Source organism: Mobula hypostoma, chromosome 9 (assembly GCF_963921235.1).
Source record: "Mobula hypostoma chromosome 9, sMobHyp1.1, whole genome shotgun sequence".
In the NCBI taxonomy this organism is placed as follows: Eukaryota; Metazoa; Chordata; class Chondrichthyes; order Myliobatiformes; family Myliobatidae; genus Mobula; species Mobula hypostoma.
This window is the reverse complement of record NC_086105.1, coordinates 5,565,061-5,591,941: the sequence shown is the minus strand read 5'-3', so window position 1 is coordinate 5,591,941 and position 26,881 is coordinate 5,565,061. Positions and strand designations below refer to the sequence as shown.

At 37.7% G+C, this 26,881-nt stretch overlaps 1 protein-coding gene across 2 annotated transcripts in view; it reads left to right on the top strand.

Annotated features, from left to right (window-relative positions):
* The window catches only part of arid2 (AT-rich interactive domain 2), a 126,856-nt gene that overhangs the window by 58,032 nt on the left and 41,943 nt on the right, over positions 1-26,881 (top strand). For both annotated transcript variants that reach the window (XM_063057663.1, XM_063057662.1), the window contains exons 5-10: positions 1,810-2,028; positions 14,991-15,058; positions 20,551-20,620; positions 20,926-21,176; positions 24,027-24,123; positions 24,214-24,423. In XM_063057663.1, the coding sequence (XP_062913733.1) occupies positions 1,810-2,028; positions 14,991-15,058; positions 20,551-20,620; positions 20,926-21,176; positions 24,027-24,123; positions 24,214-24,423 (915 nt within the window). The remainder of the gene's footprint in view (positions 1-1,809; positions 2,029-14,990; positions 15,059-20,550; positions 20,621-20,925; positions 21,177-24,026; positions 24,124-24,213; positions 24,424-26,881) is intronic.

Here is a 26,881-nt window from a genome sequence, read left to right as displayed (position 1 = left end):
CAGAAATTCAAGGGTGTCAAGGGGCAGAAGTTGCTATTACTAAGGAGAATGCTTGGGAAGCTAACAGGTCTGAAGGTAGATAAGTCACCTGGACCATTTTGACAATACCCCAGGGTTCCAAAATAGGTAGCTGAAGAAATTGTTGGGAGCATTAGTAATGATCTTTCAAGAATTACTAGATTCTAGAATGGTCCTGGAGGACTGGAAAATTGCAGATGTCATGGCACTCTTCAAGAAGGAAGGGAAGCAGAAGAAAGGAAATTATAGGCCAGTTAGCCTGATCCCACTGGTTCGGAAGATGTTGGAGTTGATTATTAAGGATAAGGTCTCAGTATGTGGAGGCACATGGTAAAATAGGCCAAAGTCAGCATGGTTTCCTTGAGGGAAAATCTTGCTTAACACATCTGTTGGAATTCTGAAGTAACAAGCAGGATAGACAAAGGAGAGTTTGTGGATATTGTTTACTTGGATTTTCGGAAGAGCTTTGACCGTGCGCTGCACGTGAGGCTGCTAAGCATGATAAGAGCCCATGGTATTACAGGAAAAACACTAGCATGGATAGAAGATTGGCTGACTTGCAGGAAGCAAAGAGTGGGAACAAAGGGAGCCTTTTCTGGTTGGCTGCCAGTGACTAGTGGTGTTCTGCAGGGGTTAGTGTGGCACTACTGCTTTGTGCATTGTATGTCGAATGATTTGGTTGATGGAGTTGATGGCTTCGTGGACAATACAAAGACAGGTGGAGAGGTAGGTAGTCCTGAGGAAGCAGAGAATCTGCAGAGGGACTTGAGCAAAGGCAAAGAAGTGGCAGATGGAATATAGTGTAGGGAAATGTATGATCATGCACTTTTGTAGAAAGAATAACTGTAGACCTTTTTCTAAATGGGGAAATACTTCAAAAATCAAAGGTACAAAGGGGCTTGGGAGTCCTTGTGCAGGATTTTCTGAAGGTTAACTTGCGGATTGAGTCACTGGTGAGGAAGGCAAATGCAGTATTAGCATTCATTTCAGGAGGGCTAAAATACAAGAGCAAGGATGCAATGCTGAGGCTTTAAAAGGCAATGAACAGACTGTACTTGGAGTATTGTGAGCAGTTTCGGACCCCTGATCTAAGAAAAGTTGTGCTGGCATTGGGGGCGAATCATAGGAGGTTCACGAGAATGATTCCGGGAATGAAAAAGTTAACGTAGGAGGACTGTTTGATGGCTCTGATCCTGTATTCACTGGAATTCAGAAGAATGAGGGGTGACCTCATTGAAACCTATTGAATGTTGAAAGCCTAGATAGAGTAGACCTGGAGAGAATGTTTTGCATAGCGGGGAGTCTAGAACCAGAGGACATAGCCTCAGAAGAGAGCCAGTCCAGGTGGAACAGAGATGAGGAGGCATTTCTTTAGCGTGAGGGTAGTGAATCTGTGGAATTCATTGCCACAGACAACTGTGGAGGCCAAGTCATTGGATATATTTGAAGCGTGGGTTGTTGATAGGCCCGTGATTAGTCAGGGAGGAGACAGGAGAATGGGGTTGAGAGGGTAATAAATCAGTCAAGATGGAATGGTGGAGCAGTCTCGATTGGCTCAGTGGCCCAATTCTGCTTCTATTCTTATGGTTATTATTTTGTGAAATCGTTACATGGTGTTTAAAAGAAAATTGAATCGATTTTCTCCCTCTTGCTCAATTTAAAATGCATTGAAGGATTATCTTTCAGGTATTTAAAATATCAATTCATTTATATTGAATGTGTAAAATTTACTCATTCTGTATTTTGCTCTGATATATTTATAATATATTTGTGATTTTTGTCCTCTTTTAGATTATATTCGGCAAAGCTATGGACTTAATACAGAGTTTGTCACAGTTAGTATCTACAATAAACTGGTGCTTTCCCTTATGTCTGGACTACCTAATGAAGTAGATTTTGCAATTAATGTTTGCACTCTTCTCTCAAATGAGAGTAAGCACATAATGCAAATTGAAAAGGACCCCAGAATCACCACCATACTACTTGCACATGCTGGCGTTTTTGATGACAGTAAGTTATATTATTTAATAGTGAAGTGCCTTAATTGTTGCTGTTGCTAGCTGTTTCAATTTAAATATAGTATTGTTAAACATTAGGAATGTGAGTTAAATGTGTTTATTATGGATATTATAGCAATATTCTGCATGACTGTATCGCTTAAAGTTTGAAGTAAATTGTGATATATCATGGATGAGGTGTTCGCATGGACTTAGGAGTTTAAAGGTTATTCTGTAATAGTTAATCATATTTTCTATTTCTTCTAACATTTCCTATTATTTTTATAATGTCAGGAAAACCATTCAAAGCAGTATTTAATGCTAATTTGTATTTGTTGAGCAATGTATATTTATAGAACAGAAGTAGGCAATTTACTACTACTGGTTCATAGTCTTCTATGCCTTGATTTAAGTGCTTGTCTGGATACTTAAATGTTAGGAAAATACTTTCTCCTACCACCTACTCAGGCACTATGATCTAGATTTCAACCAGCCTTTGAGTGAAAGAAAATCTTCTTCAGATTGCTTCCGAATGTTTAATCTCTGAAGATGTACCCTTTCATTTTAAATACCAATGCTATAGGGAAATATTTTGTTAATTAATTGTCTGTGCCCTTTATAATGCTGTACACCTATTTCTGATTTCCACCTTGGCCTCCCCTGCTTCAAGGAAAACGAACTCGGCCTGTAAAATCTCACTTTGTAACTGAAGGGCTCCATCCCAGTCTATCTCACAGCTGGCAATCAGAACTGCAGACTTTATTTCCTGCTTTGGCCTAACCAATGTTTTATAAAGTTTGCTATAACCCCTCTACTCATTATACTCTGCTACTTTAGTAATGTGTTCCATATGCTGCCTTCACTTTATCAATCCATGCCTTGCACCTGTATACTGAGGTTCCTCAGTCCGTAAGGCTCTACCTGTTAATTTGATCTCCCAGTATGAAATCCCATCTACTACTGGTATTACCAACATAGGAATGTCGTCCTGTGGCCTTTGGCTGTCCTCAAATTCAATAGCGACATCAATTTTCATAGTGTATGCAAACTTCTTGATCATACCTTTTGCATTTATATCCAAATCATGAATGTATTTAGCAAACAGCAAGGTCCCAACACCAATCCCAGTGGTGTACCATTAGCCTCAGGAATCGAATCACAGAAACAAACCTCTGTCGTCACCCTCTTTCTCCTATAACTAGATTCTTTTAACAAAACTATACTCTTTCTTATTCTGAGCATGCTCAGAATAAGAAACAAAATTAAATCAGAGATCGGTGAAGAACAGTACGGCTTTGTCGAAGGCAAGGGAGCATCAAACGCCACATTATTGAAAGGTCAATAGAAGTACAACAAGACCTATACTTCTGTTTCATTGACTACACAAAAGCCTTTGACACAGTGAAACACCAACTCATCATGAAAAAGATTAAAGATATTTTATATCGACAGAAAAGATCTAAGAATAATCAGGAATCTCTACTGTCAACAAAGTGCAGCCATACGGATAGACAACGAGATTGGTGAATATCAGCTAATAAAGCGAGGAGTCAGACAGGGTTGTGTTCTATCACCAGACCCGTTCTCCTTGTACAGTGAAAACAACCTGAGAACCATACAAGACCTACCTGGAATAAGTATAGGAGGATACAACATCAACAACCTCCTCTATGCGGATGATACAGTACTAATAGCAAACAGTGAAGTAAATTTACAGAATCTAGTATCTACCATCAACACAGAGAGCGAAAGACTTGGCCTAACCTTAAACAAAAAGAAAACTGAAGTAATGGTAATATCAAAGAAACCTGATATCCCAAACTGTAGGATCGTATTGGGAAATGAAATCCTGAAACAAGTTCACCACTTCAAGTACCTTGGATCATGGGTAATATCTGATGGCAAATGTGAAACAGACATAAAAGCAAGAATAGCAATGGCAAGAACAGCATTTACAGAAATGAGAAACATCCTAACGAACAAGAAAATAGCAATTGACATCCGCCTTAGAACTGTCAGCTGGTACATTCTTCCTATATTGATGTATGGCTGCGAGTCATGGACCATCACAAATGCAATGGAAAAAAGAATCAATACAGCAGAGATGTTCCTCAGAAGAATGCTATGCATATCATATACGGACAGGATAACCAACGAAGAAGTTCTACAGAGAATGAAAACAAAATGTACATTACTTTTAAAAAAAAAAAAATCAGCAATCAAAATTCTTTGGACACATGCGAAGTGAAGCATTTAGTTACAACTGGAAAGCTGGAAGGAAAAAGAAGCAGAGGCAGACAGAGAATGAAAATGATAGATGGAATAACATCATGGTTAGAAACAGGGGAGGCAACAACTATAATTCGGAGGGTCAGGGACTGTGATGGATGGAGAGACATGATCACCCACACCGAATGGCAAGGCACATGAATGATGATACTCTTTCTGATTAATCCCTGCCTTTCCAGTTTTAGGTAAATCCTGACCCTCAGAATTTTTCCAATAAATTCCCTAACCCTGACTTTAGTCTTGAGTCTAATTCCTTTGTTCATCCTTGCCACCCTCCTTGAATAAAGATACCGCATATGCTGCTCTCTCATCTGGCATTTCATCTGTGGCTATGAAGATTTTAAAATCTGTCACGCAAGCAAAGATAGGAGGGGGGGAGGAGAAAAAAGATTTTCTAGCTAAAATCAGTGTTGTGAAATATAAAATGGTAATTTTTGATGTTGAAAAGTGAGGAAATGTGTGCAGCTTTATGACTTGGTGTGCGGGTGATCGGAAATTATAATCCTTTGAGAAAGGCCTTAGCTAATGTAATTGAAACAGAAAATGCTGGAAATACTTGCCAGGTTGGGCAGCATCTATGGATAGAGAAATGGAGTTGGTGTTTCAGGTTAATGGCCTTTTGTTTCAATTGGGAAAGAAAGAAGTCAAGAACCAGCAGAGCTGCATCTTGCTCTACCCAAATGGAGAGCTCAAAGTAAACTTATTATCAAAGTACATATTTGTATGTCGTCATATTCAACCATGAGAACAGAGGTGTTGGAAACACATGAACGCAGTTAAGGACTTTGTCAACAACAAAAAAGGAGAAACCATGATTTAGGAAGAAAGTTATCTCAGACACGCCTTTTGTGGAAAGCTTCTTCATGATCGACAGGAATTGGGAGACTAGCATCATGCTCCAGAAGTGATAGGATGATGAGACATGGAGACGTGTCCTTTGGTCCATTGAGTCTACGACAATCAAATGTTCCTTAACTATAACTTCACATTCATCTGACATTCTCATTAATACTCAGTTCATCCCTTTTTCTTTTAACCATTTATATCAAATGAGCAGTCTTCCTGTCTTTCAGTACCAAACCTACCATGAAAGACTAGTAAATGATGTTGAGACGCTGCTGTTTGCTTTATTAACAGTCTGATATATTCAAAATTTTGTTTGCTAAATCTATTAATAGTTAACCAAAGAGCACTACCACCTTCTCATGGGAAGCAAGAGAGGAAAAATAAGTACTGGTATTGTTAATGATGTTCTTGTCTTGAAAATGAATGACTATTCAGCTGTGGTTTAGCCTGTGGTAATATGTAAATGTATTTTAATGCAAAAATTCCTCTGCCTGTTACATGTATTCACTCATGATTGGCCTGAAAAATAAATATTTGCTTTGTTACTTAAGTTTGGCGTTAACTGTGCATGTGAAGAACAAATGTAATGTAACCATATGATTAAATAGTTGCATCCTTAATTTCGCAGCTCTACTGTTTCTGCTATTAATAAATTTGAATGAGTTATATATTGTACAGTATTAGAATCATATGTTAAGTGCCTTGGTACAGACTATAGTGTGCTTGTTGGCACTCACTTAAGCTTAAGTTATTTTCAGCATCCTGGCTTGTCTATAGATTAGAAATGAGAATCCAAATATTAGCTGCATTTACTTCCCTGAGCTGTTACTACAGTGCCTATAAAAAGTATTCACCCCCCCCGCCCCCCCAGTGGAAGTTTTCATGTTTTATTGATGGCCAAAAAGCTCAAGTTTGGTTTCATTAGACCAGAGAACCTTGTTCCAGCTGACTTCAGAGTCTCCCACATGCCCTTTGGCAAAGTCTAGGTGAGATTTCATGAGAGTTTTTTTTCCCCAACAGTGGCTTTCTCTTTGCCACTTTCCCATAAATTTCCAACTGGTGAAGCACCCGGGCAACAGTTGTTGTATGAGCAGTCTCTCCCATCTCAGCCACTGAAACTTGTAACTCTTCCAGAGTTGTCAGAGGTCTCTTGGTGGCCTCCCTCACTAGTCCCCTTCTTGCACAGTCACTCATTTTTTGAGGATAGCCTGCTCTAGGCAGATTTACAGCTGTGCCATATTCTTTCCATTTCTTGATGTTTGATTTAACTGTACTCCAGGGGATATTCAGTGATTTGGAAGTTTTTTTGTCTCCATCTTCTGATTTGTACTTTTCAGTAACCTTTTCGTGGAGTTGCTCGGAGTGTTCTTTTGTCTTCACAGTGTAGTTTTTGCCAGGATACTGACTCACCAGCAGATCAACCTTCCAGATACAAGTGTGTTTTTTTTTCGCTACAATCAATTGAAACACCTTAACTGCACACAGGTCTCCCAATACAGATCTCCATTTAACTAATTGTGTGATTTCTAAAACCAGTTGGCAGTCCCTGTGTTGATTTGGTGTGTCATTCTAAAGGGGGTGAATACTTGTGCAATTATTTTGTGTTTTATATTTGTAATTAATTTGGATCACTTTGTAGAGATCTGTTTTCATTTTGACACAAAAGAGTTTTTCTGTTGATCAGTGTCAAAAAAAAAGCCAATTTAAATCACTGTTAATCAACGTTGTAAAACAATAAAACATGAAAACTTCCGGGTGGGGTTGGGTGAATTCCTTTTATAGGCACTGCATCTGCTTGTGATACACTGTGGAACCTTTCATGTATGACCGAGGGTCTCACTGGGTCCTTATTTTACCATTGAGTTTTCATTTTTTTAAAGATAATTTGACTTCATTTGTGTGGTAACTGTTCAAAAGTGCTTCAAATGTTCAAATTATTAATAAATTCTATAGTTAGCTTGTATTAACTAGATGGGCAGAAGGGCTGTTTCTGTGCTGTACTCTACTATGACTATTGTTCTCTTGCTTTTTACCTAAAGACTAATGGCCTGCAAAGTGTAAACTTCATTATCTATCTGTTGCTTTCTTTCTCCTTTTCCTGTTTTAGTGATTAAGGTATTTGTTTTTTTTGTGTGGATGCTCATAACATCAAGCCAACAGATGTACATGGGTACTAATTTTGCTTTTTCTGTGTTAGTTGTCCGTTGTTTCTAATCAGGAAGCTGCTTAATGTTTGTACAATTTTTGTTTGTTTTGTGAAGTCAATTGAATATAATGATACTAAAATTTTTAAAAAAGTTTCCTGATTCCATTTAAAATGGAGACCTAGTTTTCAGGTGATGCTAAATAAATTTTTGATGTTACAGAAATATATCTATTCATTCTGGTTGGGTTGAATGGGCCAATGGACTGATTTGCTCTTTACTAATATGTATTGGCTTACTCTAACCAATCCAATTCTGAATATGTGGTTGCTCACTGTATCCTTGGTTCAGATTTCAGTAATGTACTTGCAATAGGTTATACTCTTGAGCAAAATTATTTTCAGTTTTTTGTTTCTCTTCCCTTCTCTCCTCCACACTGTAACAATTGAGTCTGTGGTTTTCCAAAGTGGACAATTGCAGAAGCAAAGTTAAAAGTAAACCATCTTCAGCTTCAACAGTTCATAAAACCTTGTCTTGGATCCAGAGAATTTATTGGTCTGTAGTGCAAGTTAAAATCTCGAATTACTTCATTGTTGCTTATTGTTTGTGTGTGGAATATTTTGCTTGACACTCTAGAGTGAAGTGTGCTATGCAAGTGATCTAAAATGCCTTCCTTTTATTTACTTTTGAAGTATCAAGCCTATCTGTTTGAAGACCCCATTTGATTACTCTTTCTAATTGTTTTAAAAGCAGCTAGCTTTAATATTTTTAAAGTAAGTTTTTGTATTTCGGTTTGTAGCAAGAATCAGCAGGCTGGGAGAATAGGCAATGGGAATAGGTATGGGAAATAGTTTGGTATAATGAATGAGGTGAGGCAATGTAAAATAAAGAATACTGTTATTAATTAGGTGCAGGTGTGGGTGCACAAATCATTGATAATGCTAGACTTTGTCAGTCAAGGCATAGAGAATAGAAAGGGGTAAGTCCTGGTGAAACTGGACAACTGGTATGGCCTCATTTGCTGTATTGTGTTCATTTCTGATCACGTTATAGGAAGGATATCTAGGCAGTGAACAGCTCCTAGAGGAGGTATAAAAATGATTTCTGGGAGGAAGGATGAACAAATATAGTTTGGCGATGCTGATGCTGTTTTCTTTGGAAAAGAGAGGCGAGCGAGGCGCTAATAAAAGTTTATAAAAATTTGAGTGTTGGACAAAGAAGGAAGTGGAAGGTTGTTTCCATTGGCAGCAAGGTTACAAATGGGAGATTACAGTATTAAAATACAGCAGTTTTGGTCACTTTCCTACAGAAAAGATGGGAATAAGGTTGAAAGAGTATAGAGAAAATTTACAAGGATGTTGCTGGGGCTGAGGGACCTGAGTTATATGGAAAGATTAAATAGGTCTGAACTTTATTCCTTGGAATGTAGAAGATTGAGAGGAGATTTGATAAAGGTATACAAAATTATGAGGAATATGGCTGGGGTAAATGCTACAGTTTTTTAACCACTGAGATTAGGTGGGGCTACCACTAGAGATCATGGGTTAGGGGGAAAGGTGAAAAGTTTAAGGGGAATTTCAGTCAGAGTGGTGTGAATGTGAAGTGAGTTCCCGGTGTAAGTGGTGCATGTTTGCTCAATTTCAACATCTCGGCAACATTTGGATAGATGCATGGATGGTAGGGGTATGGACAGCTATTGTCCGGGTGCAGGTTGATAGGACCATAAGTCATAAGAGCAGAATTAGGCCATTCAGCCCATTAGGTCTGCTCTGCCAATCCATCATGGCTGATCCCGAATCCCACTGAACCCCATACACCTGCCTTCTTGCCATATCCTTTGATGCCCAGACTGATTAGAAAACTATCAACTTCTGCCTTAAATATACCCATGAGCTTGGCTTTCACCACAATCTGTGACAGAGCATTCCATAGATTCACCACTCTGGCTAAAAAAAAAACATAGAAACATAGAAAACCTACAGCACAGTACAGGTCCTTCGACCCACAAAGCTGTACCGAGCATGTCCTTACCTTAGGTATTACCTAGGGTTACCCATAGCCCTCTATTTTTCTGAGCTCCAAGTACCTGTCCAGGAGTCTCTTAAAAGACCCTATCGTATCCATCTCCACCACTGTCACCGGCAGCCCATTCCACACACTCACCACTCTTTGTGTCAATAATAAAAAAAAACAAACAACCCAACCTACCCCTGACATCTCCTCTGTACCTACTTCCAAGCACCTTAAAACTGTGCCCTCTCATACCAGCAATTCCAGCCCTGGGAAAAAGCCTCTGACTATCCACACGATCAATGCATCTCATCATCTTATACACCTCTATCAGGTCACCTCTCATCCTCCGTCGCTCCAAGGAAAAAAGGCTGAGTTCACTCAACCTGTTCTCATAAGGCATGCTCCCCAATCCAGGAAACATCCTTGTAAATCTCCTCTGCACCCTTTCTATGGTTTCCACATCCTTCCTATAGTGAGGCGACCAGAACTGAGTATAGTACTCCAAATGGGGCCTGACAAGGGTCCTGTATAGCTGCAACATTACCTCTCAGCTCTTAAACTCAATTCCATGATTGATGAAGGCCAATGCACCGTATGCCTTCTTAACCACAGAGTCAACCTGCGTAACAGCTTTGAGTGTCCTATGGACTTGGACCCCAAGATCCCTCTGATCCTCCACACTGCCAAGAGTCTTACCATTAATACTATATTCTGCCATCATATTTGACCTACCAAAATGAACCACCTCACACTTATCTGGGTTGACCTCCATCTGCCACTTCTCAGCCCAGTTTTGCATCTTATCTGTGTCATGCTGTAACCTCTGACAGCCTTCTACAGGATCCACAACACCCCCAACCTTTGTGTCATCAGCAAATTTACTAACCCATCCCTCCACTTCTTCATCCAGGTCATTTATAAAAATCACAAAGGGTTAGGGGTCCCAGAACAGATCCCTGAGGCACACCACTGGTGACTGACCTCCATGCAGAATATGACCCATCTACAACCACTCTTTGCTTTTTGTGGGCAAGCCAATTCTGGATCCAGAAAGCAATGTCCCCTTGGATCCCATGCTTCCTTACTTTCTCAATAAGCCTTGCTTGGGGTACCTTGTCACATGCCTTGCTGAAATTCATATACACTACATCTGCGGCTCTACCTTCATCAATGTGTTTAGTCACATCCTCAAAAAGTTCAATCAGGCTCGTAAGGCACGATCTGCCTTTCACAAAGCCATGCCGACTATTGCTAATCATATTATGCCTCTCCAGATGTTCATAAATCCTGCCTCTCAGGATCTTCTCCATCAACTTACCAACCACTGAAGTAAGACTCACTGGTATATAATTTCCTGGGCTATCTCTGCTCTCTTTCTTGAATAAGGGAACGATATCCGCAACCCTTCAATCCTCCAGAACCTCTCCCATCCCCATTGATGATACAAAGATCATTGCTAAAGGCGCAGCAATCTCCTCCCTCGGCTCCCACAGTAGCCTGGGGTACACCTCGTCTGGTCCCGGTGACTTATCCAACTTGATGCTTTCCACAAGCTTCAGCACATCCTCTTTCTTAATATCTACATGCTCAAGCTTTTCAGTCCTCTGCAAGTCATCCCTACAATCGCCAAGGTCCATTTCCGTAGTGAATACTGAAGCAAAGTATTCGTTAAGTACCTTTGCCATCTCCTCCGTTTCCATGCACACTTTTCCACTTTCACAGTTGATTGGTCTTATTCTGTCACGTCTTATCCTCTTGCTCTTCACGTACTTGTAGAATGCCTTGGGGTTCTCCTTAATCCTGCTTGCCAAGGCCTTCTCATGGCCCCTTCTGGCTCTCCTAATTTCTTTCTTAAGCCCTTTCCTGCTAGCCTTATAATCTTCTAGATCTCTTATCATTACCTAGTTGTTTGAACCTTTCGTAAGCTCTTCTTCTTGACTAGATTTACAACAGCCTTTGTACAGTACGGTTCCTGTACCCTACCATCCTTTCCCTGTCTCATTGGAACATACCTATGCAGAACTCCACGCAAATATCCCCTGAACATTTGCCACATTTCTTCTGAACATTTCCCTGAGAATATCTGTTCCCAATTTATGCTTCCAAGTTCCTACCTGATAGTGTGATATTTCCCTTATTCCAATTAAACGCTTGGTAACTTGTCTGTGCCTATCCCTCACCAGTGCTATGGTAAAGGAGATAGAATTGTGATCACTATCTCCAAAATGCTCTCCCACTGAGAGATCTGACACTTGACCAGGTTCATTTCCCAATACCAGATCAAGTACAGCCTCTCCTCTTGTAGGCTTATCTACATATTGTGTCAAGAAACCTTCCTGAACACACCTAACAAACTCTACCCCACCTCAACCCCTTGGTCTAGGGAGATGCCAGTCGATATTTGGGAAATTAAAATCTCCCACCATGACAATCCTGTTATTATTACAGCTTTACATAATCTGTCTCCCTATCTGCTCCTCGAGGTCCTTGTTACTATTCAGTTTAAAAAAAACACCCAGTAGAGTTATTAACCCCTTCCTGTTCCTAACTTCCACCCACAGAGACTCTGTAGACAATTTCTCCATGACATCCTTTTCTGCAGCCGTGACAGTATTTCTGATCAACAGTGCCACGCCCCCACCTCTTTTGCCTCCCTCCCTGTCCTTTCTGAATCATCTAAAGCCTGGCACTTGAAGTAACCATTCCTGCCCCTGAGCCATCCAAGTCTTTGTAATGGCCAGAACATCATAGCTCCAAGTACTGATCCTTAATGATACCTCCTTACCTTTGTTCTAAAAGATCACCCCTGGATTTTGAGGCTGTGCCTTCTAGTTCTGGATATCCCCACCATAGGAAACATCCTTTCCACATCCACCCTATCTAGTTCTTTCAACATTCAGTAGGTTTCAATGAGATCCCCCCCACCCCCGCAGTCTTCTAAATTCCGGTGAGTACGGGCTCAAAGCTGCCAAACACTCCTCATATCTTAACCTTTTAATTCCTGGAATCATCCTTGTGAATCTCTCTGGACACTCTCCCTTTCTGAAATATTGGGCCCAAAAATACTCCACCAGCCACCTGACTAGTGCCTTAAAAAGGCTTAGCATTAACTCCTTGCTTTTATTTTCTATTACCCTTGAAATAAATGCTAACATTGCATTTGCCGCCTTTACCACAGGCTCAACCTGTAAATTAACTTTCTAGGAGTCTTGCACGAGGACTCCTAAGTCCCTCTGCACCTCTGATGTTTGAACCTTCTCCCCATTTAGATAATAGTCAGCACTATTGCTCTTTTTACCACAGTGCATTATCATACATTTCCCAACACTGTATTCCATCTGCCATTTCTTTGCCCATTCTTCCAATTTGTCTAATTCCTGCTGCAATCACACTGCTTCTTCAGCACTACCTGCCCCTCCACCTATCTTCGTATCATCCGCAAACTTTACCACAAAGCCATCAATTCAGTTATCCAAACATTGACAAACAACGAGAAAAGTAGCGGTCCCAATATTGACCCCTGAGGAATACACTAGTCCATGGCAGCCAACCAGAAAAGGCCCCTTTTATTCCCACAAGCATTAAAAATGGTTTGGCTGTGACTAGATGGGCTGAAGGGTCTGGTTCCATGCTGTACTTTTCTAAGACACTATAAAGGGGAGGAGAATTTGTAGTATGATAAGGGAAAGCTGTTTTTTTGGATTGTATGTCTGAATCTGGAATGCACTACCTGTTGATGTAGTTGAAGCAAGTTAGAACTGGATAAACATACAGTGAGAAAAATGTTGCAAGGCTATGGAAAATTGGCTGAGCAATGCAGAGCAAGATTTCCCCTGGGTAAAGAGCCAGCGGGAACACAATGGGCTGACTAGCCTCCTCTGCTGTAACTATACGGTGATTCTTTTTGTCTTTTGCTGTAATATGTTTCCAGTTCTTTGATCTGTGCTCCTTGCACCCGACTCTTAAGTTTTATCTCATGTCTTCGATCTACAGATGGCTGTTTGTTTAAGATAAGCTCTAAATGTTAAGAATTTTAATTAGTTATTAAATGCTTCAGATGCAAAAATGTTAAGTTAGAAGTTCAAGGAGAAAATTAATTTTCTTCCATTGAGAATATTTTACCTGAATCATTTAGTAATGTGTAATCCTTTTCCATTCTGTGTTTGAAAACATTTACAGCACTGCACAGGAGTTGGCCATTTACTAGTTACTAAAATTCATCGTTTTATTTGAAGAATTGGCAAGATCTCCTTTAATCCAGTCGAACATTTCTGTCTAAGCTCCATTCCTCGTTATTTGTGGGACTTTTCCTCCTCCACTCATATTTCCTGTAAAACTGCAATTTTTTATACACTGGCCAAGCTATTGTTGCATTTCCCTCATCCTGCCCTACTGGTGATAGTGCCGATATTAACATTTATTAAACATTTCAATATTACTCAATTTATTGTGTTCAAATAATAAGGGATATTCTGAAAGGCAGGATAAACTGCTGAGGCTGGCAATCTGAAATAAAAACTGTCGAAAATGTTCTGCAGCATGTTAGACTGCAAAAGAAACAGTTAATGTTTCACATTAAAGACCCTTCCAGATAAATTCTACAGACTTGAAAGGCTAATGTTTTATTGTTAGACTGATAAATAAATGTAATACGTATTATATGTGTTAATTACTTGTGTTACCATGTTCTGATGGGGCTCCAAGATGCTAATTTAGTTTCTCCTGCCATGGATACAATATGACAGATTTCCAGCATTTTGTTTACATTTTGGAAGTGTATGCCATTACCAATATTTATTGTTAAGTGAAAACAAATTTGGCACACATACTTCTAGACATTTGCTGTGTGCAAAGTGGTCTCTATATTTCCAACATTGCAATTGTAGCCATACTTTTCAAGTCTCAATATCATGAATGAATAGTAATGTATTTTTAGTTTTGATTATTGTACAGTGGAACAAACTGTTTCTAGCCAGCAGCTGGATTATCTATTCCCTTTCAATTTGTTACCAAGTATCTGAAATTAATTTTGGAAAGTCTGTAACTCAAAGCTTTGGAGGTAAGTAGTGGAATTAATACATGTAAAAAAAAGTCTATTGGAATAATGGATAAGATCTTCTGTGGTTTTATTTTTCCTGCCTTTCAAGCATTTTTTTTGCATAGTGTTTGCTACTCTAAATGCTACTTGTTCCAGATTCGATTTAGAAATTCAGATTTCTTTCAGGTAATTTGATTTTTATATGTGAAGAAATTTTAAAGCAATTTTCTTTGTTTTGTGGATTATCCTTGACTTTTACAGTCTGAATATTTAAAGAACAAAAAGGCTCCAATTACTTTACACCATGAGAAGTGGTGAAGTAATAGAATGCTTTTGAGACTTGACCTTACGCATTTATATTAGTTTACATGTTTGAGGTTTGTTTTAACAATATCCCTAATTTGTGACCAACATTTGTGACACATTGTTGAACAAGTGACTTGGTAATTTTTCATTTCATTGATAAGAAAAATGTCACATTTGTGTAGACTTTATATTTGCTTTTTGGGGGAAAAAAAAGTCAAAGTTTTATTTACCTATCAACTTTGGCCTTTTGCATATGCAACAAAATAATCCTTACCATGAAACTGCAATATCTAAATCTGTAATGTATACTTATTGTCCCTAATGTTACTATATCCACAGCTTTGGGAACCTTGTCTTCTGTGTTTGGAACAGAGTGGAAAGAAAAAACAGGCAGAGATTTTTTTCAGGTAAAAGAAATGAATAGATTCATATGGGGACAATTTAAATTATGTACAGCTTATAACATGAAATAAAATTTGAGATTCAGACCTTTCATGTGTTTAATTTTGACATAAAATGTATGACTTCCTGGGAATTTCAGGATCACTGTAACTCCGTGAAAGGACCATTCAGCAGAAATACTGTTAGTATAGATCATATAGGTTCCTGGACACCTGTCAGTGCTAACTGAGGACCTTGGGTTCTGTACTGGAGGGCATAGATCTGTTTTTAGCACTATTTACAATTTCAAAGAACTCTTATGGAGAGAGGTGGGCACAGCTCATTAAGATTCTTTGAATTACCATCCCTAACTTGGCCTCTCTTTTTTGGATATTACTCTTAAAGCAGGCACATGTGCCTGGACTTCATGGACATAGTTATTGAGGATGGATGGGGAGGAAAATGTGTACACTTTTTCAGTGTGAGAACAGGTTTCACCAAGTGAATGAACATGTAAGTGGAGGTGAACTAGTTGGGCTTCTTTTCAAGGAAGACGTGGAGGGCCCTCATCCTGATGTGGAATGGAAATGTAGAGAGATTGTATATCTGAAATAACAATAAGCAGGTTGGGACTAGAAAAATGCCAAAATGGAAAAGAGCATTTGAGATAAAAGTATTCTGTACAGTCACCTTTTCTTTCAATAGAGACATCAAGAGCATGAGATTTTCCTCGGGTTCTAAATGGAAAGTTTATGCCTTTTTTTTCTTCTAAGTTGAATGAGTAAGAAACTGATTGTCCCACTGGACGATGTTTTTTAATGTGCCACTGGCAGTTTCCGGTCAGTCCTAGTAATGCATGTTGTTTTAGTAACCTGAAGTAATTTACCAGTTGCATACCGTGTTAGAGGTAAGGCAACTTACTTTTACCAATATGTGAAAATTAGAAAATAAAATGATTCTGGACCATTGATGGGTAGATGATGTGGTTTGCTATACTTAATATGAGGTAAAATACAGCATAAAATACTCTACAGGCCAAGTTGGAAGACAAGGAATTATGGATGGTTAGGTGGCTATAAAACAGGAGGTCAGAAACTAAGGGTTAAAAAAAAATAACTACGCATACTGTGAAAAAGGCTTTTGTAGGTGGTGATCCATGTTGATTTGGACTTGGGAATCCAATGGACAGTTTCGGAATCTGTGATCATCTGCTTCGGTCAGGATGCTGGTATAGAGAAAGCCTATGCAAACTGATGTTAGTGCACGAGGGAAAAGGGTATAAATTGACAAGCCATAGAAAAGTATGGCAATGAAAATGTCTAGATATCCTGAAGAGCTGTGAAGATCTGAGTACACAGGTCCATCTGTTACTAGTTATATATTTTTAATTCAATACTCAAGGCATTGTTACATTAAATAAAAAGAACGTGCTCAACTTGTATTGAACTGCTTTTCAAGTAATTCTTCAGAATTTGGAATTTGCCACCAATTTTTTTCTTTTAGCCACATTCACAAGGTGAGTTTTTGGTGTACCGATGTTTTAGAAATTGAAATCCCGGTGTGGTGGCATTGCTTTTGGATGGTACACACCTTGTATAAACTTGAAACCATTTTTAATTTCAAGTTAAGCTTTACTAATTTTAAAGATGAAAATGCCTAATTTCTTTATTGTACATAATGAGTTTTCAGTGCCTTAATAGTTTTGTTCTTGTACTCTCACAGTAGTTATACTATTTTACCATTTAAGTGAAGGTTTCATGACCTTCCTTTTCTTAACTCCTCCTCGAAAAGCAATTTGGAAAGTTTTCTATGCTTATATAATGATGTATATTTATAGTGGATTACAGTTAATTAGAACACAACAGGACCAGTAAATTTTGGCCCAATTAGGCGGCTGTCAATTAGCCGAAGTTTCATGAAAATAGTTAAAAAGGTATATTTAAAAAAAAAGATGAACTACCATTTAACTGAATAACAAATTATGTATTTAAATGAAATGCAGAACAAATGAGAACATTACTGATACTATTAAAGCATTATAAAGCTCTGTAATAGTTCTTAATAGTTATCAACAGATGAATTCATTCAGGGTAGACTGCCTTGTTTTGACAAATTAATAAAATCAGTACAGACACCTAGTGCAGCTAGATAATGGACTACCTTCATACAATGCCTTCGACAGTTATGTTTTCTAAATCTTCATTTTCATTGTAACATTCAAGATGATTGTTGATACCTTCAAATTCTTTGTAATTACTAACTTGTTGAAGTAGTGAAATCATTTTGAGGATTTGACTAAACACATTCATGAAGGTAGAGTCGTAGATGTAGTGTATATGGATTTTAGCAAGGCATTTGACAAGGTACCCCATGCAAGGCTTATTGAGAAAGTAAGGAGGCATGGGATCCAAGGGGACCTTACTTTGTGGATCCAGAATTGGCTTGCTCACAGAAGGCAGAGAGTGGTTGTAGACGGGTCTTATTCTGCATGGAGGTCAGTCACCAGCGGTGTGCTTCAGGGATCTGTTCTGGCACTCCTTATCTTTGTGATTTTAATAAATGACCTAGATGAGGAAGTGGAGGAATGGGTTAGTAAATTTGCTGATGACACACAGGTTGGAGGTGTTGTGGATAGTGTGGAGGGCTGTCAGAGTTTACAGCCGGACATTGATAGGATGCAAAACTGGGCTGAGAAGTGGCAAATGGAGTTCAACCCAGGTAAGTGTGAAGTGGTTCATTTTGGTAGGTCAAATGTAATGACAGAATATACTTCGTAGTATTAATGGTAAGGCTCTTGGCAGTGTGGAGGATCAGAGAAATCTTGGGGTCCGAGTCCATAGGACACTCAAAGCTGCTGTGCAGGTTGACTCTGTGGTTAAGAAGGCATATGGTGCATTGGCCTTCATCAACTGTGGGATTAAGTTTAAGGGCCAAGGGATAATGTTACAGCTATGTAGGACCCTGGTCAGACGCCACTTGGAGTACTGTGCTCAGTTCTGTTCACCTCATTACAGGAAGGATGTGGAAACTATTGAAAGGGTGCAGAGGAGATGTACAGGAAGTTGCCTGGATTGGGGAGCATGCCTAATGAGAATAGGTTGCGTGAACTTGGCCTTCTCTCATTGGAGCGACGGAGGATGAGAGGTGACCTGATAGAGGTGTATAAGATGAAGAGAGGCATTGATCGTGTGGATAGTCAGAGGCTTCTTCCCAGGGCTGAAATGGCTAGCATGAGAGGGCAGTTTTAAAGTGCTTGGAAGTAGGTACAGGGGAGATGTCAGGGGTAAGTTTTTACGCAGAGAGTGGTGAGTGTGTGGACTGGGCTGCTGGCAGTGGTGGTGGAGGCAGATACGATAGGGTCTTTTGCGAGAGTCTTGGATAGGTACATGGGGTTTGGAAAAATAGAGGGCTATGGGTAACCCGAGGTAATTTCTAAAGTAAGTACATGTTCAGCACAGCATTGCAGGCCGAAGCGCCTGTATTGTGCTGTAGGGTTTCTGTGTTTCTATTTAATTTTCACCCCTGGCTGTTTCTGGCATCTCCAAGGCTGAAAGCTTGAAACAGCAGCCTCCTGCCCCGGTTAAGCAGTCGTCATCATAGCTTGGCACACCAGACAGCCAGCCACTCTAGTGTTGTTTGGTTGATGTTGAGCAGGTCAGTGTCAGCTAAATCAGGTGAGAATGGGCTGTTGTGCAGAACGTGTTCAATGTTCTGCATTCTTTAGCAGTTAAGCAGTGTGGTGTCCCAAATAATAAAAGAGAATCCGGGCTATTTTCTGGATTAGTTTTTGTTCTTTAACAGTTGTCTCAAATAAGCGGCTGCCCCAATTAACAGGAATCCATTGTATTGGCTTGAATATTTATTTAAAAAAAAATGTATACCAAGTTAAATTTGAATTTATTTCAGGATCCATCAGTCAACTGTTATCACTCAATATCTTTTAACTTCAGATTTTTTTGAAGCAGAGTTAAGTTTTGCTTCATTTAACAGGATGTGGATAGTATTTGCCTTTAAGAGCTAACGTTTACTGCTCATTTACTTTGATTTCTCAAAAATGACATAAAATGAATCTGAATATTTTTGTGTCAAAGAGACACAAAGTCTTGTATTGTGCTAAGATTTCAGAGTACATATCTACATTTTTCATTATGCTGGGATATTACTCCATGACTAATTAATATCAGTTGTAATATTTAACGTAAGACCTTGATTAGTTATTAGTTTAGAATTTTAAAAAAGACATTGGTCAAAAAATGATAAAATTAGAGCTTAATGTGATATTTTTCATAACCTTGTTGCCATTCTTGTATTTGTTTCCCTTAGTTTGAATTTCCCTTTAATAGAAATAATTAATTCAGTTAAGTATGGCAGAGCATGAATGAGATTACTGGGAGTCAAGTTTGATATGCATTTGACATCCAGTTCAATTCAAGAACGGGGAAATGCAAAGTTAACATTTGATTTGGAATTGGCTCTCAATATATTGCATTTTGTTGGAACTATCAACTGACTTTAGAGTTTGTGTAACTGATTGTTGCCTTCCACTTGGGATATTTTATACTCCTGCTTTTCAAGCTCTGAGTTGGTTTAGAAATCATTCTTCCTTCTCGACTTTTCCTGGAGTTAGATGGCTGAATTGAATCAAATGGAAAAATTCAGAATGAGTACATTTGAGAACAACGTTGATTAATCCACAATTAATAGTGATGGTGAATTTTGCTTGCGAAGTTTGAAAATTTAAAGAGTATTTGAAAGTGGTATCTGATTGGGAAACTATGGCAATGTAGTATTTTGCAGTGGTAATTGAGAAATGTGCTGTTTCTTATTTGAAAGTGAATTGATTTTAACAGGGAAATGCCGCAGGGAAGCCTTCTCTAAAGTGTCCAAAGAGACCTTTGTTAGGCTGTTGTACATCAATTGCTCTTTTAAAATGAGTTTTGTCTTAAAAAGCAAGATTGTAAAACACTAATTCCACTGGATGGTTGCAAATGCTGATTGCTAGATTTTAAAACAATCTGTGATTTTTAAAATGCTGCAGGTTTTTCTCTTGTGATTAGTTAGGATGCAAATATATTTATCTGGCAAAGTCCTATGAGCAATGTTGCATACTTTAAGTAGTTCAATTTAAAAGGATGATAACCAACTTCTGGTTGCTTCAGTTCTAGGTGACCAGGTTTCAAGAATTTTTTTTTATAATTTATCTCAAATCCTTCTGTTAACATGGATATTTAAAACCCTAAACTATAACAGATGAACATAAATTATTTATTTAATGTGGGGATTGATAAATATCTGCAGTCATGTAGAATTAAGCAGCCACAGTCCTAGATGATTCCTAAGGAAAGCTTACAAAATGTTAAATACCAGAGTATGACATATGGAATTCTTTTGTACACTTAATAACTCATAAATTTATGGCTTAGCTTTAATATGTATTTTCCCTGTGTATATAACTTAATTAAATTCTAGTTAGAAATTTGTTTAGAAAAGTATATTTAAAATGCCTCTTGTCTTCTAGTTTTGGAAAGACAATATTGAAGATAATGAAATACGAGAGCTCATTATTTTTAGGAACAATGGATCACAAGGTTAGTGAAACTTTTCAAAGGCTAAACAAGCGCTTATCTGAACAATTGATGTTATTTATTGTGAATAGTAGTTTCAAATGTACCTTTTTATGGATGTATGGTAAAAATTAATAACTGCACATTTATAAATGTCTTTCCCTAATTTTCAGGTCCTAATCTGTTACATTATTGAGTTGTGTGATGATCATATCAGTGATTATTCCAAAAGAGACAGAAGGAATGTCAAGAAATTGTTTTGGTACAAATTTATGGCTTTGTAACGAGATTTTTATTTAATATTTTATGAATTTTTTTTTCCATTTTAGGTGCAGATATAGAAATGGACGTGGGGAAGTCTTTATTTCACCCTTCTCATAAACTTGGCATTAATGATGTTGAGGGACAACGGGTGCTTCAGATAGCAATAATCCTTCGCAATTTGTCATTTGAAGAAAGAAATGTGAAGTTATTGGCAGCTCACCGTACATGCATCCGCTTTCTTTTGTTGTGTTCCCATTGTCAGTATGCTTCTCTCAAGCAACTTGGGCTAGACACATTGGGTAACGTTGCAGCTGAGGTATGAACTTATGTAGACTAATATTATTTCAGTTATTAAAAGTTATATATATTCTAAGTTATTGCAAAGTGCATTTTAAATTTGCAAGATACCAAAAATATTTTAAAGATAAAAATGAATGAGAGGTTTTACACTTCCTTAAATTTTTGCACGTTGGATGGTCAATCAAAACAAAAGTAGATTTTTTCTTTTAAAAGTATAGGTGGCTTCCTTCATTTTTACTTTATGTCCATGTGATCTAAGCTCCATTAATTTCTTCAAATCTCCAACAATTGAATATATTGGATTCTGTCCTTGTCATGTTATAATGTTTCTAATCTGTCACTGCCTTTCCTTCCTCTTTTAGTAGCTTGCATAAAATTAATTTTGCCCTTGCTGTTGTTTCATGTAAATCCCACATACCAGCCTAGCAATGAAAACCTTTCAACTTTCCTTTATCAGAAATTTCTCTATCTTTGCTTTAAAATTATTTAAAAGCTGTTTCCAGCACTCTTGAGGTGACTTTCAACCCCCATATTTGAAACTGTGATATTCTATTTTGAAGTTCTCCCACAATTTGAAACCTATTCACCATTTCCACTCTATTAAGATTTCTCAGGATTTCGTTGGGTCAGGCAGGATCTCTGGAGGGAAATGAATAGTTGATGTTTTGGGTGATGTTTGGGCCTCCACCTGAAATGTTGACTATTCATTTCCTTCCACAGATCTTGCCTAAGCTGCTGAGTTCATTTTAGTTTTTTTTGCTTCTGCAGTCTCTTGTGTGTCTCTGTTTCTTATGTTTCGGTCACTTCCTCAACTACTGTTCAACCTTTCCTAATCAAATAACTCCTTCAATTCCAGGTATAAAGCAAATAAACCTTCTCTGAATTACCCCCCCCCCCCCCAAGTACTGTAATATCTTTTCTTAAATAAGTATTCCAGATATGGTCTCAAGAATGATGTATACGTGTCCATACTTTTATATTGAATTCCTCTCACATTAAATGTTCTTTTTTATTTACTTGGTTAATTGACCTAGCAGCCTTTGTTAATTGTGCATTAGAATACCCAGATCTCTCTGCATGTTGATTGTCTCCATTTGGAGAAGATGGTTCTTTTAATTTTTTTTGCTGAAATGGGCTATTTCATCTTTCTATTATATTGTATTTGTCTAATTTTTGCACATTCACTTGAACCATCCATATGCTTTTATAGTCTACAATCTAGAACATGTGGTATCAGGTGTAGAGGAGTGAGAGGGGGTGAGGGACTATTAATACGAAAAAAAAATTTCAGCCATGATTATTATCACCTTTGCTTTTTTTTGATAACAGTGCTAATGTAGGTTTTTTTTGTTCATATAGTTTTAACACTTCAGGAATTGAGTTGTTGAAAATTGGGACATTTGGGGAAATAGCACGATGCTTAAAAACTTTAAGTTTTAAAGAAAATGGAAATGTGCTACTGTTGAGGCCTGAGAGAAGGAGGGCAAGTTATTTTGGTGGTGAGAGTCATTGACTACATCAGCTTTTAAAATGATGGAACCCGACACACAACATAAATGATTTGAATTACACAGAACTAGGAGAAGGTTGGCAGGAAATTGTTGAAGGTTTTGGAGGAAGATTGGTTTTGATTTGAAAACTAAGATATTGGAAGTAATAAAGCCAGCTGAAGAGGTGACATCAGATTGGTAACCATACTGTGATATATTGTTCAGATGGATTTAAGGGCATTGAGAAAAGAGACCAGGCAATGAAGTTGTGCTTTGATTTTTCCCACAAACTCTGATGTTAAACTGGAAGCTCAACTTTAAAGTAGAAAGCCACCATTTAAGTGAGTGATTTCAAGAGGCAAAAGAGCTTTTCAGCAAATTGCAGCAAGACATTGTCTTCTCATGGTAATGTCCTTGATAGGGATTTGTTTGATTACAGATTATATTGTTACATTAAGTTACACTATAATGATCTGCTATAGAAGAGCATTTAACAGCCTTTACTATTATATGTGTACTTGGTTGTTTAGTTTTTTTTTGTTTTTGCCTGGAAAAATAAATATGAATGATCAATTGGACAGTGCGCAAATTAGATTGTGTACTTACTATCTAGCACCATTAAATATGGATATGATACCAACCATTCATTTACTTAGACATTGAAATTCTACATTTATTGGTAGTAGTTGGAATTAACCATATGGTTAATGGATCTTGATTTTATTCCTGTGAGGTTTATACATCAACAAATGCTGAAACTTGGCTATTCTTGGTACCTTAAATTGAGGATGTGAGATGGGCTTTCTGCAAAGCAGAAAACAGCTTTGGCATTTTGGATGTTGCTCCTTAGTTGAATTTGATCTCCCATACCCATGTAACTAATGGCAAGTGTAATTAACCACAGCAACATCCATCCCATTACACTGAACTTGAGTAATGATAGTCTGGCCTCTAGTTTGCTTCACGTTCATGTTGGACTTGCTTTCAAGCTTGGAACACCATTGAAAGTTCTAAATCAGTTCTGTTGCTTTACCTTTGTCACAGTATCAATGATCATTTGTCAGAACTAGAAAATTATTATTGTAAAGCATTGTAAGATTATTTCAACCAATGATTAAAAACAAAATTGGCTGTTGTTTAATTCTAGTAAGCACTGGGGCAATTTGAACTTTACTTTTAAATGTCAATTTCATAGTGAAGTTGGATGTTAAACGTTCTGCTTGGCGTTCTGATTCACTTTTGATGTCTATATCAAGGACATTACTGATGATTAGCAAGTTTTGAAACCCAGTGATAAATAACTAAGGCGTATGCGGATAGAAGATTGCATATATTGAAGAGATTAATATTAATTTCACTTGTTTTTAATCTTACAGCTTCAGTTGGATCCTGTTGATTTTAAAAGTACACATCTAATTTTTCATACAGTAACAAAGTGTCTTTTTTCCTGTGACAAGTGTTTGAAGATAAGAGGTAAGCAACTTGAATAGAAGTTTCATTTTTTTAAAAAAAGTTTAAACGTACATTCCCTCAAACCTGTTTTTTTTTGTGTGTGCTTTCTAGGTATGGAAATACTAGGAAACCTGTGTAGAGCTGAAGATAATGCAGACTTGATATGTGAATATGTGGATCAGGAGTCATACAGGGAGATCATATGCCACCTAACTTTACCTGATATGCTGCTGGTAATCTCTGCATTAGAGGTGCTATACATGCTTACTGAACTAGGAGAAGTACCCTGTGCAAAGATAGTTAGTGTGGAAAAAAGTGTGGGTAAGTATAGTGAACTTAACAGGTAAAAATGGGAAAATAACTTCATTATTTTAACATCCTTACAGCTTGATATCTCACAATCTTAGATTTGAGTAGAGCTAAGTAAATAGCAGCATGTATTTTCGAATGTAATTAGAAAAAAAGGATCTTTTTTGTGGCTTGTTATTAAAACAAAATGGAGGTCATTCTGCCCATCAATTAACACTGATTAGTCTCATCAGTCCCACTCCCCCCATCCACCACCACCAAATATTTTCTCTCACATGCCTGTGAATTCCAATATTGATTTTACTGTTAAACACTAATTTTAAAGTGATCAATTTAATCTGTCAGTTAGCATCTTGGGATTTGGGAGGAATGTGGAGCATATGAGGGAAACCTACAGAGTCATAATGAGAACGTGCAAATTCTATACAGTGACAGAGGTCGGCATTGGACCTAGAGCTGTGAGTCACCTACACAACCCACTGTGATGTTCCTTTATATAAGAAAAATAACTGGCATCATTTCATAATGACAAGTGTACTATCCAAGCATGTGTAAGTTACAGACTATGATTTTTTTTTTGGAACAAAACCAGAACGTTCTTTTTAAAAAAAAAAAAAAATAAATAAATAAATCCAGCTGGCTCAGCGGCATCAGCGAGAAGGGAAAAAGAGTTAATGTTTTGGGTCAAGGACCATTAAGCAGAACTGTAGAAGTGATAAATTGCAGAAAGTCAAAGGGATAGAGAGAACGGGTGATATTTGTGATAGTGTAGGTTAAAGTTATTAAGGTAATAATTACTTTTTAAAAAAATTGGCTCTTGGAGATGAAAAAAATATTGAGATAGCCACACTGTAGAGGAGAACAAAAACAGAGCGCTTGCTTAAAACTATTAAATTAAATACCAAATCCAAACATCTTCAGCCCCAAAAGGAAGATAGGAAGCTGAGATGCTGTGTTTCAAGCTTCTATTAGATATTATTGGAGCAGTGTAGGAGTTTGCGGTTAGAGTAATGCAGAGAATTAATGTGACATGCCTGGAAGCTTTGTAGAATAAAGTTAAGGAAACATTTGATGTAAGAAACAGCATTTGGAAAGAGTTAATAAACTAATTGTTATTTTGACAGTTTTGGTCTGGAAAGCTTCTGTCACTTTAATTCTCCACGCACTGTCGCTATGACAGCCTATGTTACTCCAATGATGCCCAATATAAGCTTGAAGAATGGCACCTCATCTTCCATCTGGGTACATTGAAGTCCTTGAGACTTAATATTGAATGAACGATTTCGTAATCTCTCTGTTTACAAGTATTGTTTGTTTCCATTTTCTCTTCTGTCTCTCATCTTGACAATTTTGGTCTGTCCCCTTTACAGGCACTCTTTTATTTTCTATCTCTTTCTCCTCTGCAACCTAACTTTAAAATGTAGAAAATAGCAGGAAGAGCATGCCATTTGTCCCTTTTGAACCTGCTTCATTATTCAGAATGAGTACAGTTAATCCTCTTTCACAGTGCTGTATTCCTGCTCTCCCTATGCTCTTTGTGTCTGTCTATCAATCGCCTTAGATAAATTTGTCAACTTGATCTTAAAAGCCTTTTGTGGTAGTGAATTTCACAGATTCAGCTCCCTTGGAGTGAAGAAATTTCTTTTCTTGGTCCTAAGTTATTTGCCCTATGGGCTGAGATTGTTCTGTCTCAGGAAAGCAGCTAACAAAATCAAGGATGCCTGGTCATTGTCTCTTCTCCCAATGGGAAGAAGATTTAAGAACTTCAGAGAGCATACCACCAGACTTGAAGACAGTTTCTATGACAATAGAATGGACCTCTCATGCTAAAAGATATCTTCTTGATCATACAATCTACCTCAGTGTTGCCCTTGTGCTTTCTTGGTGTACCTACACTGCACTTTCTCAGTAACTGCAATGCAATATTCTGTATTCCTTGGTTAATCATCTCATTGTTACGCATGGCATGAGATGTCTGGATGACGTGCAAAACAAAAACATGTACCATATCTCAGTGCATGTGACAACGATAAACTAATAGACTGCATGTCATCATCGAGGGGAAACACCCCTTATCCTGAACTTCTAGCCTCAAAGTAAGATAAATTTATAATGCACAAAATTGAAACAATAGTGTCAATTGATTTATTAAAAACAGCTTTGTTTCTCCAAACAACAAAAACATGACTGAAATGAAACACACAGAAGACTCAAAAATAACCATTTTAAGTACATCTGCAATTTGTTACCTCATTCACAAATTCTAATTCACAAGCATTTCAGAGAAAAGAACAACATGTTCCTATGTATATCAATTTGAGGTAATGCATGATAAATCACCAATTATTCTACTAAATTCTAGTGAATACATTTAGTCAACCCAGTCTGTTCATGAAACTGCCCTAATAGTTTGTTTTATCACTTTTTAAATTCTGATGAAGGGGTTTTTGACCCAAAATGTCAACTATAT